We start from the raw sequence: 12,146 nt of genomic DNA, 5'->3' as shown, positions 1-12,146 counted from the left end.
AGCGAAAACAGTTACTCGACCAAGTGAGTAGAGTAGAGTTAGCTCGATAGAGTTAGTATGCCAGTTACTCGACCACCAAATCTACTAGTGAAAATCAGGCGTAACGCACATATATTTTATTTTCAGAAGCGACCAGTTCTACTTAGTTTTGGACATAATCAACATGACCAATCAGGAGCTCGATCTCAACTACACTGATGCGAAGAGTATTCTGATTGAAGAGAACGAATCCTGCCGAGTGCCAATCCCAGTTGAAAGATGTCCTCTCTCCAAAATTGGAAAGGTCAGTCAACATTCAATATCATCTATCTTCTCTATATATAAAAATCTGGTGTGGCGCACTCACACAACTTTCCTTGCCGTTATGAAAATTGATCACCTAACGCTAGTGTAAACGCGCATCCCAAATCAAAGATCTGAACCAGCTGGTGACAGGTCAATAACGCTGGATACACACGAGATCTGCTATCTCTTCATAGTGAATGATTAATTTTAATAGAATCAACAGTTGCCAACAGTTTGCAATTGAATAATTACATTTTCTCAAATTTCATGGGGCAGAGCTCCTGAAATTTTTACAGATATGGGACATGTGGCAGTTGATAGAGCTTATCGATGACTATTGCAGGTATAACTTTAATCGAAATCGTTGGAGCCGTTTTCGAGAAAATCGCGAAAAACCCTGTTCTTGACAACATTTTCGCCATTTTAGCCGCCATCTTGGATCGCATTTGATCGAAATTGTTCGTGTCGGATCCTTATATTGTAAGGCCTTACGTTCCAAATTTCAAGTCATTCCGTTAATTGGGAGATGAGATATCGTGTACACACACACACACACACACACACACACACACACACACACACACACACACACACACACACACACACACACACACACACACACACACACCAATACCCAAAAACCACTTTTTTGGACTCAGGGGACCTTGAAACGTATAGAAATTTAGAAATTGGGGTAATAGGGCAAGGAAAGTAAAAATGAATGTCTGTGTGTTTGTTAGTTTGTTTGTTCCCTATAGACTCGAAAACTACTTGACAGAACGGCATGAAACTTTGGGAATATGTTGTGTGAATATTGGGGATGGTTTCTGACCAGAAATTTCAATAGGGGGGCTAATAATATAATTATTAATTAATCCATTTTACAGACCTATGTTATTGAAATTTTCGGCCAAGTGGCTACTTATTATTTAGCATCTAAAGTTACCAGCTGTATAATAAACACGTCACCCTGTGATCAATTGTGTACTGGTATTAAAACGGTGGATTGGAGTTGAAGTTAGTGTACTGTAGTTGATTGGTACCAGCTGTAGATAATCGTTCCTTAGAAGACCTATACAAATAATTATCACTACCCTATCATTGAGAAACTGGAAAATAATTATTCATCTCATGAAAGAAAGTTGTTCATAAATTAGCTTAGCTCATATTCAACCTAAAATTGAAGATGGAAAGAATATGGAATTCTGTGTAATTCATCGTACATCGCATATTTCCTGGACCATCTATTGACAATCAACAACTATGAAAACATTTAATTCATCTTTGAAACACTGATTTAACCCACCGGTATCTATTTTTTAATTCAACACTCTACTGATAGATATTACTACCAATTGATTGAGAATATGTTGCAATGTCGGAATAATGAATGCTGCATGACTAAGCACATAGGAAGTCTGTATTGAGATGTGAATGAAAATATTGATTGTGAGATAAATTGCATGATTCACCAAATAAAGTCAAGTGTGACATGAGATACATTGACTTTTTGGCGGTACGAAGTTCGCCGGGTAAGCTAGTAATATTATATTAGAGGAAGGGATCGTCTTAAAGGTGTACAGGATAGAAAATACACGAATGACGCATCATCACGTGACACGTCTGAACTACTGTCCTGATTAACTTGAAATTTTGCATATCGATTCTCAATTTACTGAGTAGTATAGGGGAACCGAGCTTCACTCAGGAGTACAAAATCATAGAAAATTTATTACAAAAGAGGAGATTATAATATATTTATTATACTTTATACAGAAAAGTTCCATCTAATCACAGTGGATTGAGATTGAGATTCCCAGTGGAACGCAAAAATCTCTCACAAAGGCCCGGTTGTACAAAAGCCGGTTAAATTTTAATCCTGGTTAATTACACATGAAACAAATCAGAGAAGACCATTTTAAAAAGACGGCTTTCTTATTGTTTCTCCTGGAATTAATCAGGATTAAAATTTTACCAGCTTTTGTGCAACCGGCACTAAGTACCTAATTGAATGATTGCAATAGTTCAACAGCTGAGTCATAATTTTGTCTCAGTCCCACACACATGCACTCGCTCACTCACTTCCATTATCGACAGATGACGAAATTATCAGCTGTTTTTTCCAAGGATGAATAATTATTATCCTTCAGAGAGTTTTCCCAGGGATGAGACCTAGTACAAACGAATTCTTATATCATAAACCTATTATGTTCCAAATTTTGTGAAAATCGTTGAAGCCGTTTTCGAGATCCGTTGGACATAGGTAAATAAATACATATATACAGAAAGTGCTCGCTAAATTGACCGAGCGAAGTGAGATTCAAGTCGACGGTTTTGAATTTATCTTTATGTTTATATTTATGTTTTTGTGTTCTGCATTTACAGCGAAACGCAGCAATAGATTTTTATGACATTGGACAGATATGTTCCTTTTTGAATTTCGCGTCGACGTATACATAAGGGTTTTTGAAATTTTGCTTTTTAAGAATAATACGAAAGGGAAAGGAGTCTCTTTCGAACGTCAATATTACCGTAAAAATCAGACTTTAGAATTATATATCATAAATCAGCTGTCGAGTGGATTATAAATTGCATGCAATTCAATATCTCTGTAACTTGGTGAAAAAACAGCTGTTGTGTGGACTATTAACTGCATGCAGTGAGGCATGCAATTGATAACCTGAAGTAGCTTAGTATTTTCTCCCGACTTTTCTCTGCTTTCAACTAAGCTTTTGATGATATAGCTGTTCACATCAAATCACTTGTAGTTCTGTGAACAGTAGACCTCACGCAGTATTCTCATCCACAAGTACCAGATTGAAACTATAGACCTTATGGAAATACAGCAATAGAGTGGCTTCTCCACACATCTGTGTAATCACTTGTCAACTGATTTATGATGAATAGTTCTATAGTCAGATTTTACTCTAATACTGGCGTATGAAGGAGGTTCCTTTTTCCTTTTATATTATCCTTGAAATGCAAAATTTCCAAAACCTTGTGTATACGTCGACGCGCAATTTAAAAGGAACACCTGTCAAATTTCATGAAAATCTATTACCGCGTTTCGCCGTAAATGCGCAACATATAAACATTTAAATATTAAGAGAAATGCCGAACCGTCGACTTGAATCTTAGACCTCACTTCTCTCGGTCAATTAGCATTGTCGAAACAACAACCCAACAGCCATTAGTCGTTTATACAACGACTAGCAGGTAACCCGTGCTCCGCAAGGGTCAATTTTAAAACTTTACAAACTGAATACTTGATGTAATAAAATATTTGAAATTTGAAAATAGGCCTATAACTATCCTCGGTTAATGAAGAATTTTCCTCATTTTTCCACTTGAATTCAGTTTTTTCATTCACATTAGATCTTGATTTTGTACTATTACTTATGTGTGGAAATAAATTTGATTTGAATATATTAAGACTCTAAATCCTAGTTTTCATTAGTAGAGTTAGTGGTAGAGTTCCAAGTTCTAACTATCTTATGAACTCTCCCAATGAAAACGTTCATGGTAGAGTACTAGTTTTTAGTAGAGTAGAGTGGGATAGTACTCTATCACTTGCCTTCCCCCACCACCGCTTCTCACTCTACTCTACCACTACTATGCTAATGAAAACAGTCTCGAGCTACTAGAGTAGAGTCGTGCCGTAGGCTTTCAAGTTTAAGAAGTATTGTTATCTATTAAAAAGTATTAATTTATTGAAATTAATTAGAATGCGTTAATTTATTAAAAAGTATTGACATTTTAAGGTTAGTTCTGTTCACTGGACAACACACCTTACCTACCATTCTCAATTGTAGTGAAAACAGTTACTCGACCAAGTAAGTAGAGTTGAGTTAGCTCGGTAGAGTTAGTATGCCAGTTACTCGACCACTAACTCAGGCGTAACACACATATATTTTATTTTCAGAAGCGACCAGTTCTACTTAGTTTTGGACATAATCAACATGACCAATCAGGAGCTCGATCTCAACTACACTGATGCGAAGAGTATTCTGATTGAAGAGAACGAATCCTGCCGAGTGCCAATCCCGGTTGAAAGATGTCCTCTCTCCAAAATTGGAAAGGTCAGTTAACATTCAATATCATCTATCTTCTCTATATATAAAAATGAATGTCTGTTTGTATGTTTGTTAGATTGTTATGGGAATATGTTTTGTGAATATTGGGGATAGTTTCTGTCCAGAAATTTTAATAGGGGGTCTAATAACCAGTAGTTCTGTGAACAGTAAACCTCACGCAGTATTCTCATCCACAAGTACGTGATTGAAACTATAGACTTTATGGAAATACAGCAATAGACTGGCTTCTCCACACATCTGTGTAATCACTTGTCAGCTGATTTATGATGAATAATTCTATAGTCTGATTTTTACTCTAATATTGGCGTATGAAGGAGGCTTCTTTTCCTTTTATATTATCCTTGAAATGCAAAATTTCTAAAAACCTTGTATATACGTAGACGCGCAATTAAAAAAGGAACATACCTGTCAAATTTCATGAAAATCTATTACCGCGTTTTGCCGTAGATGCGCAACATATAAACATTTAAACATTAAGAGAAATACCAAACCGTCGACTTGAATCGTAGACCTCACTTCGCTCGGTCAAAAAGAAGTCACAAACAGTTAAATCTGGTGATTGGGGTGGCCTATCTAAAAAATCACTTTCACGACTAATCCGACGGCCATGAAGTTTGTCATTTAGTAACTGCTTAACATGATTTGCTAAATGAGGTTCAGCACCATCTTGAAGCATGCTCAAATGAAAAATGCAGGCGAGCGAAGCGAGCCCGCTGATCTCATTTTTGGACGATCCAGTCGGGAGTCCAGGGGGCAGAGCCCCCTGGCTAGATGGATATGGCGAGCGAAGCGAGCCTGATGGCTAGTTTGTTTATAAATAAAGTCCAAACTGAATTCATTATTAATAAAATTACAAAATCCATATTAAATCTAATACTGGATTGGAGTAAGATAAATGTTTATTTTAAATAATCTATCTCCATTATGATGTAGGTAGTGTTTCAATCTTGTGTTATCAATTTTAAAAAATATTTGTCATAGCTTCCTTGTATTTATCTTTTTGAATTTGTCATTTGCTTGTAATTTTGTTAATTTGTCTTATCGTTTGTAAAGATTGAGATGTGACATAGTTTCCGTAATTTTATTTATTTTAGTGGTTTGAATAATCTATATATTTTTTCTATTGACATGTCTGCTGTACCTAGTTGTTCGAACTCACTGCTGGCGCACAAGTTGTTCTTTGCCGGTAGTGCCATTTTGTAAGTTAGAATATTCATTCTATCAATCTTTATCATTTTATGGCAAAATAAATGAATCTGAATTTGATGATTGTGTTGTTTGAACAGCTATTGGAGTCGGCCGACTCGATGAAGGACCTCGTGGAGCTGAGCGCGGCCTGCTCGGAGCACATCTGGTCGCTGGTGAAGCTGAAGTGGGCGTTGGCCACCGGTGAATGCCCTCGGCGCAGTGGGGAGGCCTCCCTGCATGGCATCACCCTTTCCTCCGACATGCTCGACGTGGTCCGCATGTCGCCCGTCAATTGGGGTCAGTCAACACATTTCAACTAGTAGTTCTGTGAACAGTAGACCTTGCGTCACCTGTTCATCGGCTTCTCCAGATATCTGTGTGATGCATGCGATGAATAATCCACTTGTCAGCTGATTGATTATAATTGTTTAGTCTGATTAATCCTATCTTCAGAGTAGATGATATATAGACCAGGTGTCCCACGAAGAAGTTTACACGTTTGATTTTATATTACGTGCCTATTCATGCTCCAATTTTTTTCAAATTTTACACAGTTTACAAAGTAGGTTCTGAAAATTTTCCCAGAATATTTTCAGAACCTACTTTGTAAACTGTGTAAAATTTTAAAAAATTCGGTGCAAGAATGGACAAGTAATATGAAATTAAACGTGTAAACCTCTTCCTGGGACACTCGGTATATAGTCAACGTTAGTAGACTAACTTTGATATAAAGTGATATCGGAGTATGGAGGAAATTTATTTTCCCTTCCATATTATCATTGAAATGCAAAATTTCAAAAAAAACCTTGTGTATACATCGACGCGCAGTTAAAAACGTTATATTCCTGCCAAATCTCATAGAATTCTATCAACGCGTTTGGCCGTAAATGTGTTACATACATACATACAGACAGACGAAAGAAAATCCAAGTTAAAACATATACTTCACTGCGTTTGTTCAATTATTTTAAATTATATAATAAAGAAATTAATATGAAAAAATGGATTTTCATTTTAAGTTGATTTTGAATTATCAAGTCTTATACAGTAATTTACTTATAAATCATGATTATTTTAAATAGTAGTGGAGACTGATATGGGCGTAATGCCTGAAGTTGTTGTAATAAATAAATGATTGTCTTATAATTAATTGACGTTCATGTCGCCCATCAATTGGGGTCAGTCAACAACTACAGTGACCTGTCACTGATTTTAATTCGATTTTGATTGGAAATTGATTTTAAATTATCGTGTCTTATACATCATCATGATTGTAAATAGTAGTCGAGACTAATTTGGGTGTAATGGTTGTAGCCTCCCTTGTTCTTGTAATCTATAAAATAAATGAAAGAATTGGCTTATACATGTAAGAGATAGTAAATTCACGAATGACGCATCAACACGTCTGAACTGCTCAACTGATTGACTTGAAATTCTGAAAATTGATTCTTAATTTACCGAGGTTGGTTATAAAGCTATTTTGAATTCTCCAAGATTTCAGTAGGTCAAGTTTTCAGTTTGTCACGTTTTTAATAGACCCTTGCGGAAGATGGGTTATCTGCTAGTCAATTATAATACAATAATTACAATAAATTAATCGATAGTTTGAACTCTTTCCCACTGTCGGTCTTTGTTTAGAGTTGGTTTCGAACTCCCTCACTCTATACGGTATTTTGCCCGGCGCCAATCAATTACTATAAATTGATAGAGTAATTACTTTACTATAATTTCACTCACTGTGTGGATACTTATATTTCACTCACTGAACTAATAATAGTATTGAAGAAAAAGGTAAAGATAGATAGATCAGGGTCGTGTGTAAGGGAATGTACGAAGTGAAAGGCAAAACAAAGGTTAATTATGAATTTATTATTGAACTTTAACCCTACATTGCATGAATTAATAATAACGATTGAAAATAATCCTATGTATGTGAAACGATCTCCTTATTACTGGAAAAATACTGAAAAAATTCTAAATACCCTAAAATAATAGTTATTTACATTTTTTCATCATGATCCCAAATAGGATCATCATGCATCAAGGTATAGAGAATATAGTGAAGGAGCAATTCAATCATTCTTATTGTATATCTTCTTTCAAAGAGAATAAAAGATTTTCTATTATCCTGATTGCAAAAATACATTTTTAATTATACTATTGTTCTCAATTAATGCCTTTTTATATCTCATTCACAGAAATAAATTCATTAGTGTCTGAAAGATGCAGCAGTTTTATGGAATTTATAGGTAGCCTAGATAATTTATGTAATTTATCTCAATTTTGTATCCTGTCATTTCTTTGGTAATATCTAATCAAACAAATGAGTATTTTTTATATATTTATTGAAAATAAAATTAGTTGAAAAAATTGGTACTAGCTTACTTACATAACAATCATTCAATAAATGTCAAGTCTGTCCAATAAATTGATTTCATGTCAGCAAAAGTTCATAATAATATCATTCATGACCCGGTTACTATCACTATTGGTAAGTATTGTTTATATTGTATTTTCACTTTACTTACTTTTATGGAAACACTATTAGAAATTGTTTGTATTTTCACTCGTGGAAATCTTCAAAGCAGTTCCTCTCTCTTAGTAGACACAAATGGATGTTGCATGTTTTACAAAAGTTCACTGTGTACTTCTGGCAGTGTTTGCAACGTTGTTTGTCCATGACTGCTGGCCTGTGACGTGCTGTCTCATCTTTTCTCACATCTTCGGGGGGCGATGACTTGTTGGCTTGCTCCTCTTTTTTTCAGGCATTTCAGCATCAAGGGAAGGTCTCCCTCTTCTGGGCAGCACGTAGAAACCAATTCTGCACAGAGTCTCAGCCAAATTGATACGAAAGTCGCAGAGAGTCATTTCTTTGCTGCATGACGGGGACAAGCGTTGAACTCTCTTATATAGATTCCAAGAATTTATAATTGATACGTCTAGAAGATGGTAAAATAGCCTCATATAGGCTACCATTTTTTACTTCTCATGAGTATTCTGTACCTTCCAATTAGGGAGTCCAAATTATCCACGCCTCCCATGTGTTGATTGTATACTTTTATTACTCTTGGACATGGAATTTGTATTGTACTTTTGGCAGAACGATCAAAACGCTTCACAGTAGAAACTTTTTCAGCACCGGCGAATGTGGAAAGCATAACAACAGGCTTGTTATCTTTCCAAAATACATTTGATATTTTAGTCCCATCGTAGTCTCCTACATACTCAACTATGTGACCCCGTGGTAGTCGTTTTGCCTCAATTTTGCTTGGAACTTTGCAGTTGACAATTCTGTTCATTCTAGCTGTTCCCAAAGAGAGTATCCCTTCTTTCTTCAAGTAGTCTAGCAATGGAAGAGAAGTGTAGTAGTTGTCAAAGTAAATCTTGTGATTCACATGGCGAGGTACAGGTCTGGTTAGTCTTACTACCACATTACTGCTTGCTCCTAGGTCAGGCCCTGTATAGTTTTCTGGTTTATTCTCTTGACCAGTGTAAATTTCAATATTGTAAGCATAGCCTGAAACTCCACACAATAAAAACAACTTATACCCATATTTATGTGGCTTGTCAGGCATGTAGACCTTTAGTTGGTGTTGAGCCTTAGTTGCACAAATTTGTTCATCCACACTCATGCTTTCTTCCATTGTAATTGATTTGAATTTGTTCACAAGATGATCAAATAATGGTCTGATTTTGTACAGTTTATCGTTGAAGTCTGTTTTACTGTTGTCATTGAAATGGATAAAACGTCTTATAGTCTCAAACATATTTACACTCATAGTCTCCTTCACCAATGATAATCCAATAGATGTATTCCAATACAGACATACATTTTTCATACTTACAATTGAAGAAATTATGCATATCCCTAAATAACGTTGAATGTCCCTGACTGTCACATTCATTGCCTTGGCTGGATCTGATTGAGCACTGTACAATGAGGATTCTTTAGCAATCAATTCCATGAGTTCACTGTTGAAAAAATAACTGAAAAATTCATATGGCATTTTTAGATTCATAATTTCACGAGGAAGTAAAGAGTTTCCTTTGAACTCCTCATCCTCCAAAATTAGACTGTGTTTCTTCCATATCAAATCTTGTTTGCACTTTTTAGTTGTTGATTTTGGTTGATTGGTTCCAAGTTCATTTCTATTTGAAGATTGTCCTGACAGATGATCTGCTTCAACTTCATTTTCAGCTGATTGATCCACAATCTCTTGAGTGATTTCTACATTTTTACGACTAAAATAATTAGTTTCATTACACACTATTTCGTTTTCATCAATGTCCTCTTCATCTTCACTATCGACGGGAAATGGAAGAGAAAATAATGCATCTTCAGTAAGTTCAATCAATTCTCCAGAATCTCCAACAATATATATATATTCCTCATCCATTTTTAAACAATTTCACTTTATAAAATCACTAAACACCATAATTTATAATCAAAAGAAAAAGACTTCAAACTTCAAAGTATGAGAGCATTTCAAAACTGAGGTTATGTTTACAATCCACACCTGTCTCATTGGAAGCCATATGATGCATGATGATCACTTTTGGGATCATCAATTATTTTCGATAATAGTGAATTTTTAAACTCCAAAGCAACATAACAAATATTTATTCAGGAATATAATATATCTGAGCTTATAGTACATATTTTCTATATCATTTACGTTGAGATTTCATTTTTATATGACCAGTCAAAGTGTGACCATAGAGATGAATTCTACAAGGCAGTGGCCTCCCTACGAATTCACTGATATCTTTAAACTAGTGCTGCTCACAGTGGATTTCTTGTGAAACAGTGATCTAGAACTAAAATACGAAGGAAGCTAATGCATATTGACTCTAAAAATGATCACCTGTTTGTCTACAACACAAAGGAAACAGAATGATCACTTTTGTGATCACCATGCAGTGTAGGGGTAAATTTATATGAATTTATAAAAATTGATCAAAAATTAGTAATGATTAGATATAAATACAAGATGATTAAGTTTTGAAAGTACAACAGTTCAAGTTTAATTTAAACAACAAAATTTAACAAACAGTTCTTATTACTTTTATCAGGTTACTTGAAAAATAAGATATAAATCAAAAAATTGAACAACTCTAGTAAAAATATGATTATAGTCAAAATAAGAGAATTGATAAATTTTGAAGAATGAATATGATTAGGGGAGCCTTGCTTAAAAAACTATTATTTGTGCTTAGAAGTGAATTTCAACTGTAAGCTTCAAGAAATTAATTAAGATTGTGTCTTTAGATATGAGTTTAAAGAGAAGTAATAATTAAGTTTGCTCTTTACTATATGCTATGAAATTTGATATACTTATTTGGGCTTTTTAGGGTGGGGTGGTGTGGATTTTAAATGATAAAATGAAAATTCTAAATACAATCTTTACCTGGCTCAGTCAATTCCCTATAGGATAATTGAAGTCTGAGACCAAAAACTCACTCCTACACTGAACACTGTCCAAAATCCAAGAGACTCACAGCAACTAACTGCCACTAACTGCAACTAACTGCAACTAACTTGCAAGACAGGGTCTGCCTGCATATATACTAGCACCACGATTTTCCACCCTCATCACCCTTCGCCCTCTAGCTCCGCCTACCCTCAAACTCATCAGCTAATATTCTGCTTACAAATTGAATTCAAATATCAATTTGAATTCACTATAATGTTTATTATGTTATATCATTTTAAAATATGGCTCCCCTTCATTATTAAACAAATGATATCATATATTTTATCAATATTTAAACTCTAAAGTTTGGATACTGACAATTGAATGCATTGATTTGATTAATACAGTAATCAATCTTATAAATCTAATATGGCAAATACTTCAATAATAAATACATGAAATGAACAGAATACAATGTCATACAGTACATCATTACAATTGAGTTGAATAAATCAAATTAATAAGATACCAATCAATTACTACTTAATTAATTAAGCAGGTTTCTCATACTCATTGTCAACATGTTTCAATCAAATATCCCTAATTTATTCTTTACAAATTTGTCCTTAGCCTATGAATTCGGATTCAACTAACTTAATTAGCTTATAATAATTATTAAATTATAATTTATTGTACAACATTATATTTGTTGAAAACTTTATACATATAGCCTAATCTATTTCATGCCCTAGTTTATAAATACATTTACTCATATATCATGTTTATCGTTTTATGTGATCACCATTCAAATAACTGATCATCAAATAATTGCTTCAATAATATTCATATGCTGACTACGTGGTAAAATTGTAGCATATGCTGACCACGTGGTTACATTGAAAACTACATATCTATATTTACTTCTCTCCTAACTATATATCTATAACGCTATCACAATCTTCATTTACCTGCCATCAACTATGCTATAGATATATACAAGGGTTGACACAAAGCACAGTGGTCCATGTGGTTTCTATTGTAGACGTGTCAGTGACTGACGTTACTGTTATCATAATATATTGTTAGCAATTCTCTATGACAGAATGATTTTGTCTCAAACTATTTTGAAAAGAATAATAACCCCAGTCATCTGGCTAGGTAGGCT

At 34.4% G+C, this 12,146-nt stretch overlaps 1 protein-coding gene across 6 annotated transcripts in view; it reads left to right on the top strand.

The window, feature by feature from the left end:
* LOC111047118 (protein brunelleschi) overlaps positions 1-12,146 on the top strand; it is a 91,198-nt gene that overhangs the window by 71,355 nt on the left and 7,697 nt on the right. For 4 of the 6 annotated variants that reach the window (XM_039419749.1, XM_039419754.1, XM_039419753.1 and 1 more), the window contains 2 exons: positions 4,208-4,364; positions 5,666-5,864. In XM_039419749.1, coding sequence (XP_039275683.1) covers positions 4,208-4,364; positions 5,666-5,864 — 356 coding nt within the window. Of the gene's footprint in view, positions 1-126; positions 284-4,207; positions 4,365-5,665; positions 5,865-12,146 lie in introns of all 6 variants that reach the window. The other 2 variants (XM_039419750.1, XM_039419755.1) reach the window with 1 other exon arrangement.

Source organism: Nilaparvata lugens, chromosome 1 (genome assembly GCF_014356525.2).
Source record: "Nilaparvata lugens isolate BPH chromosome 1, ASM1435652v1, whole genome shotgun sequence".
Lineage (NCBI taxonomy): Eukaryota > Metazoa > Arthropoda > Insecta > Hemiptera > Delphacidae > Nilaparvata > Nilaparvata lugens.
The sequence above is the reverse complement of the archived record's forward strand: the minus strand, read 5'-3'. Positions and strand labels throughout refer to the sequence as shown.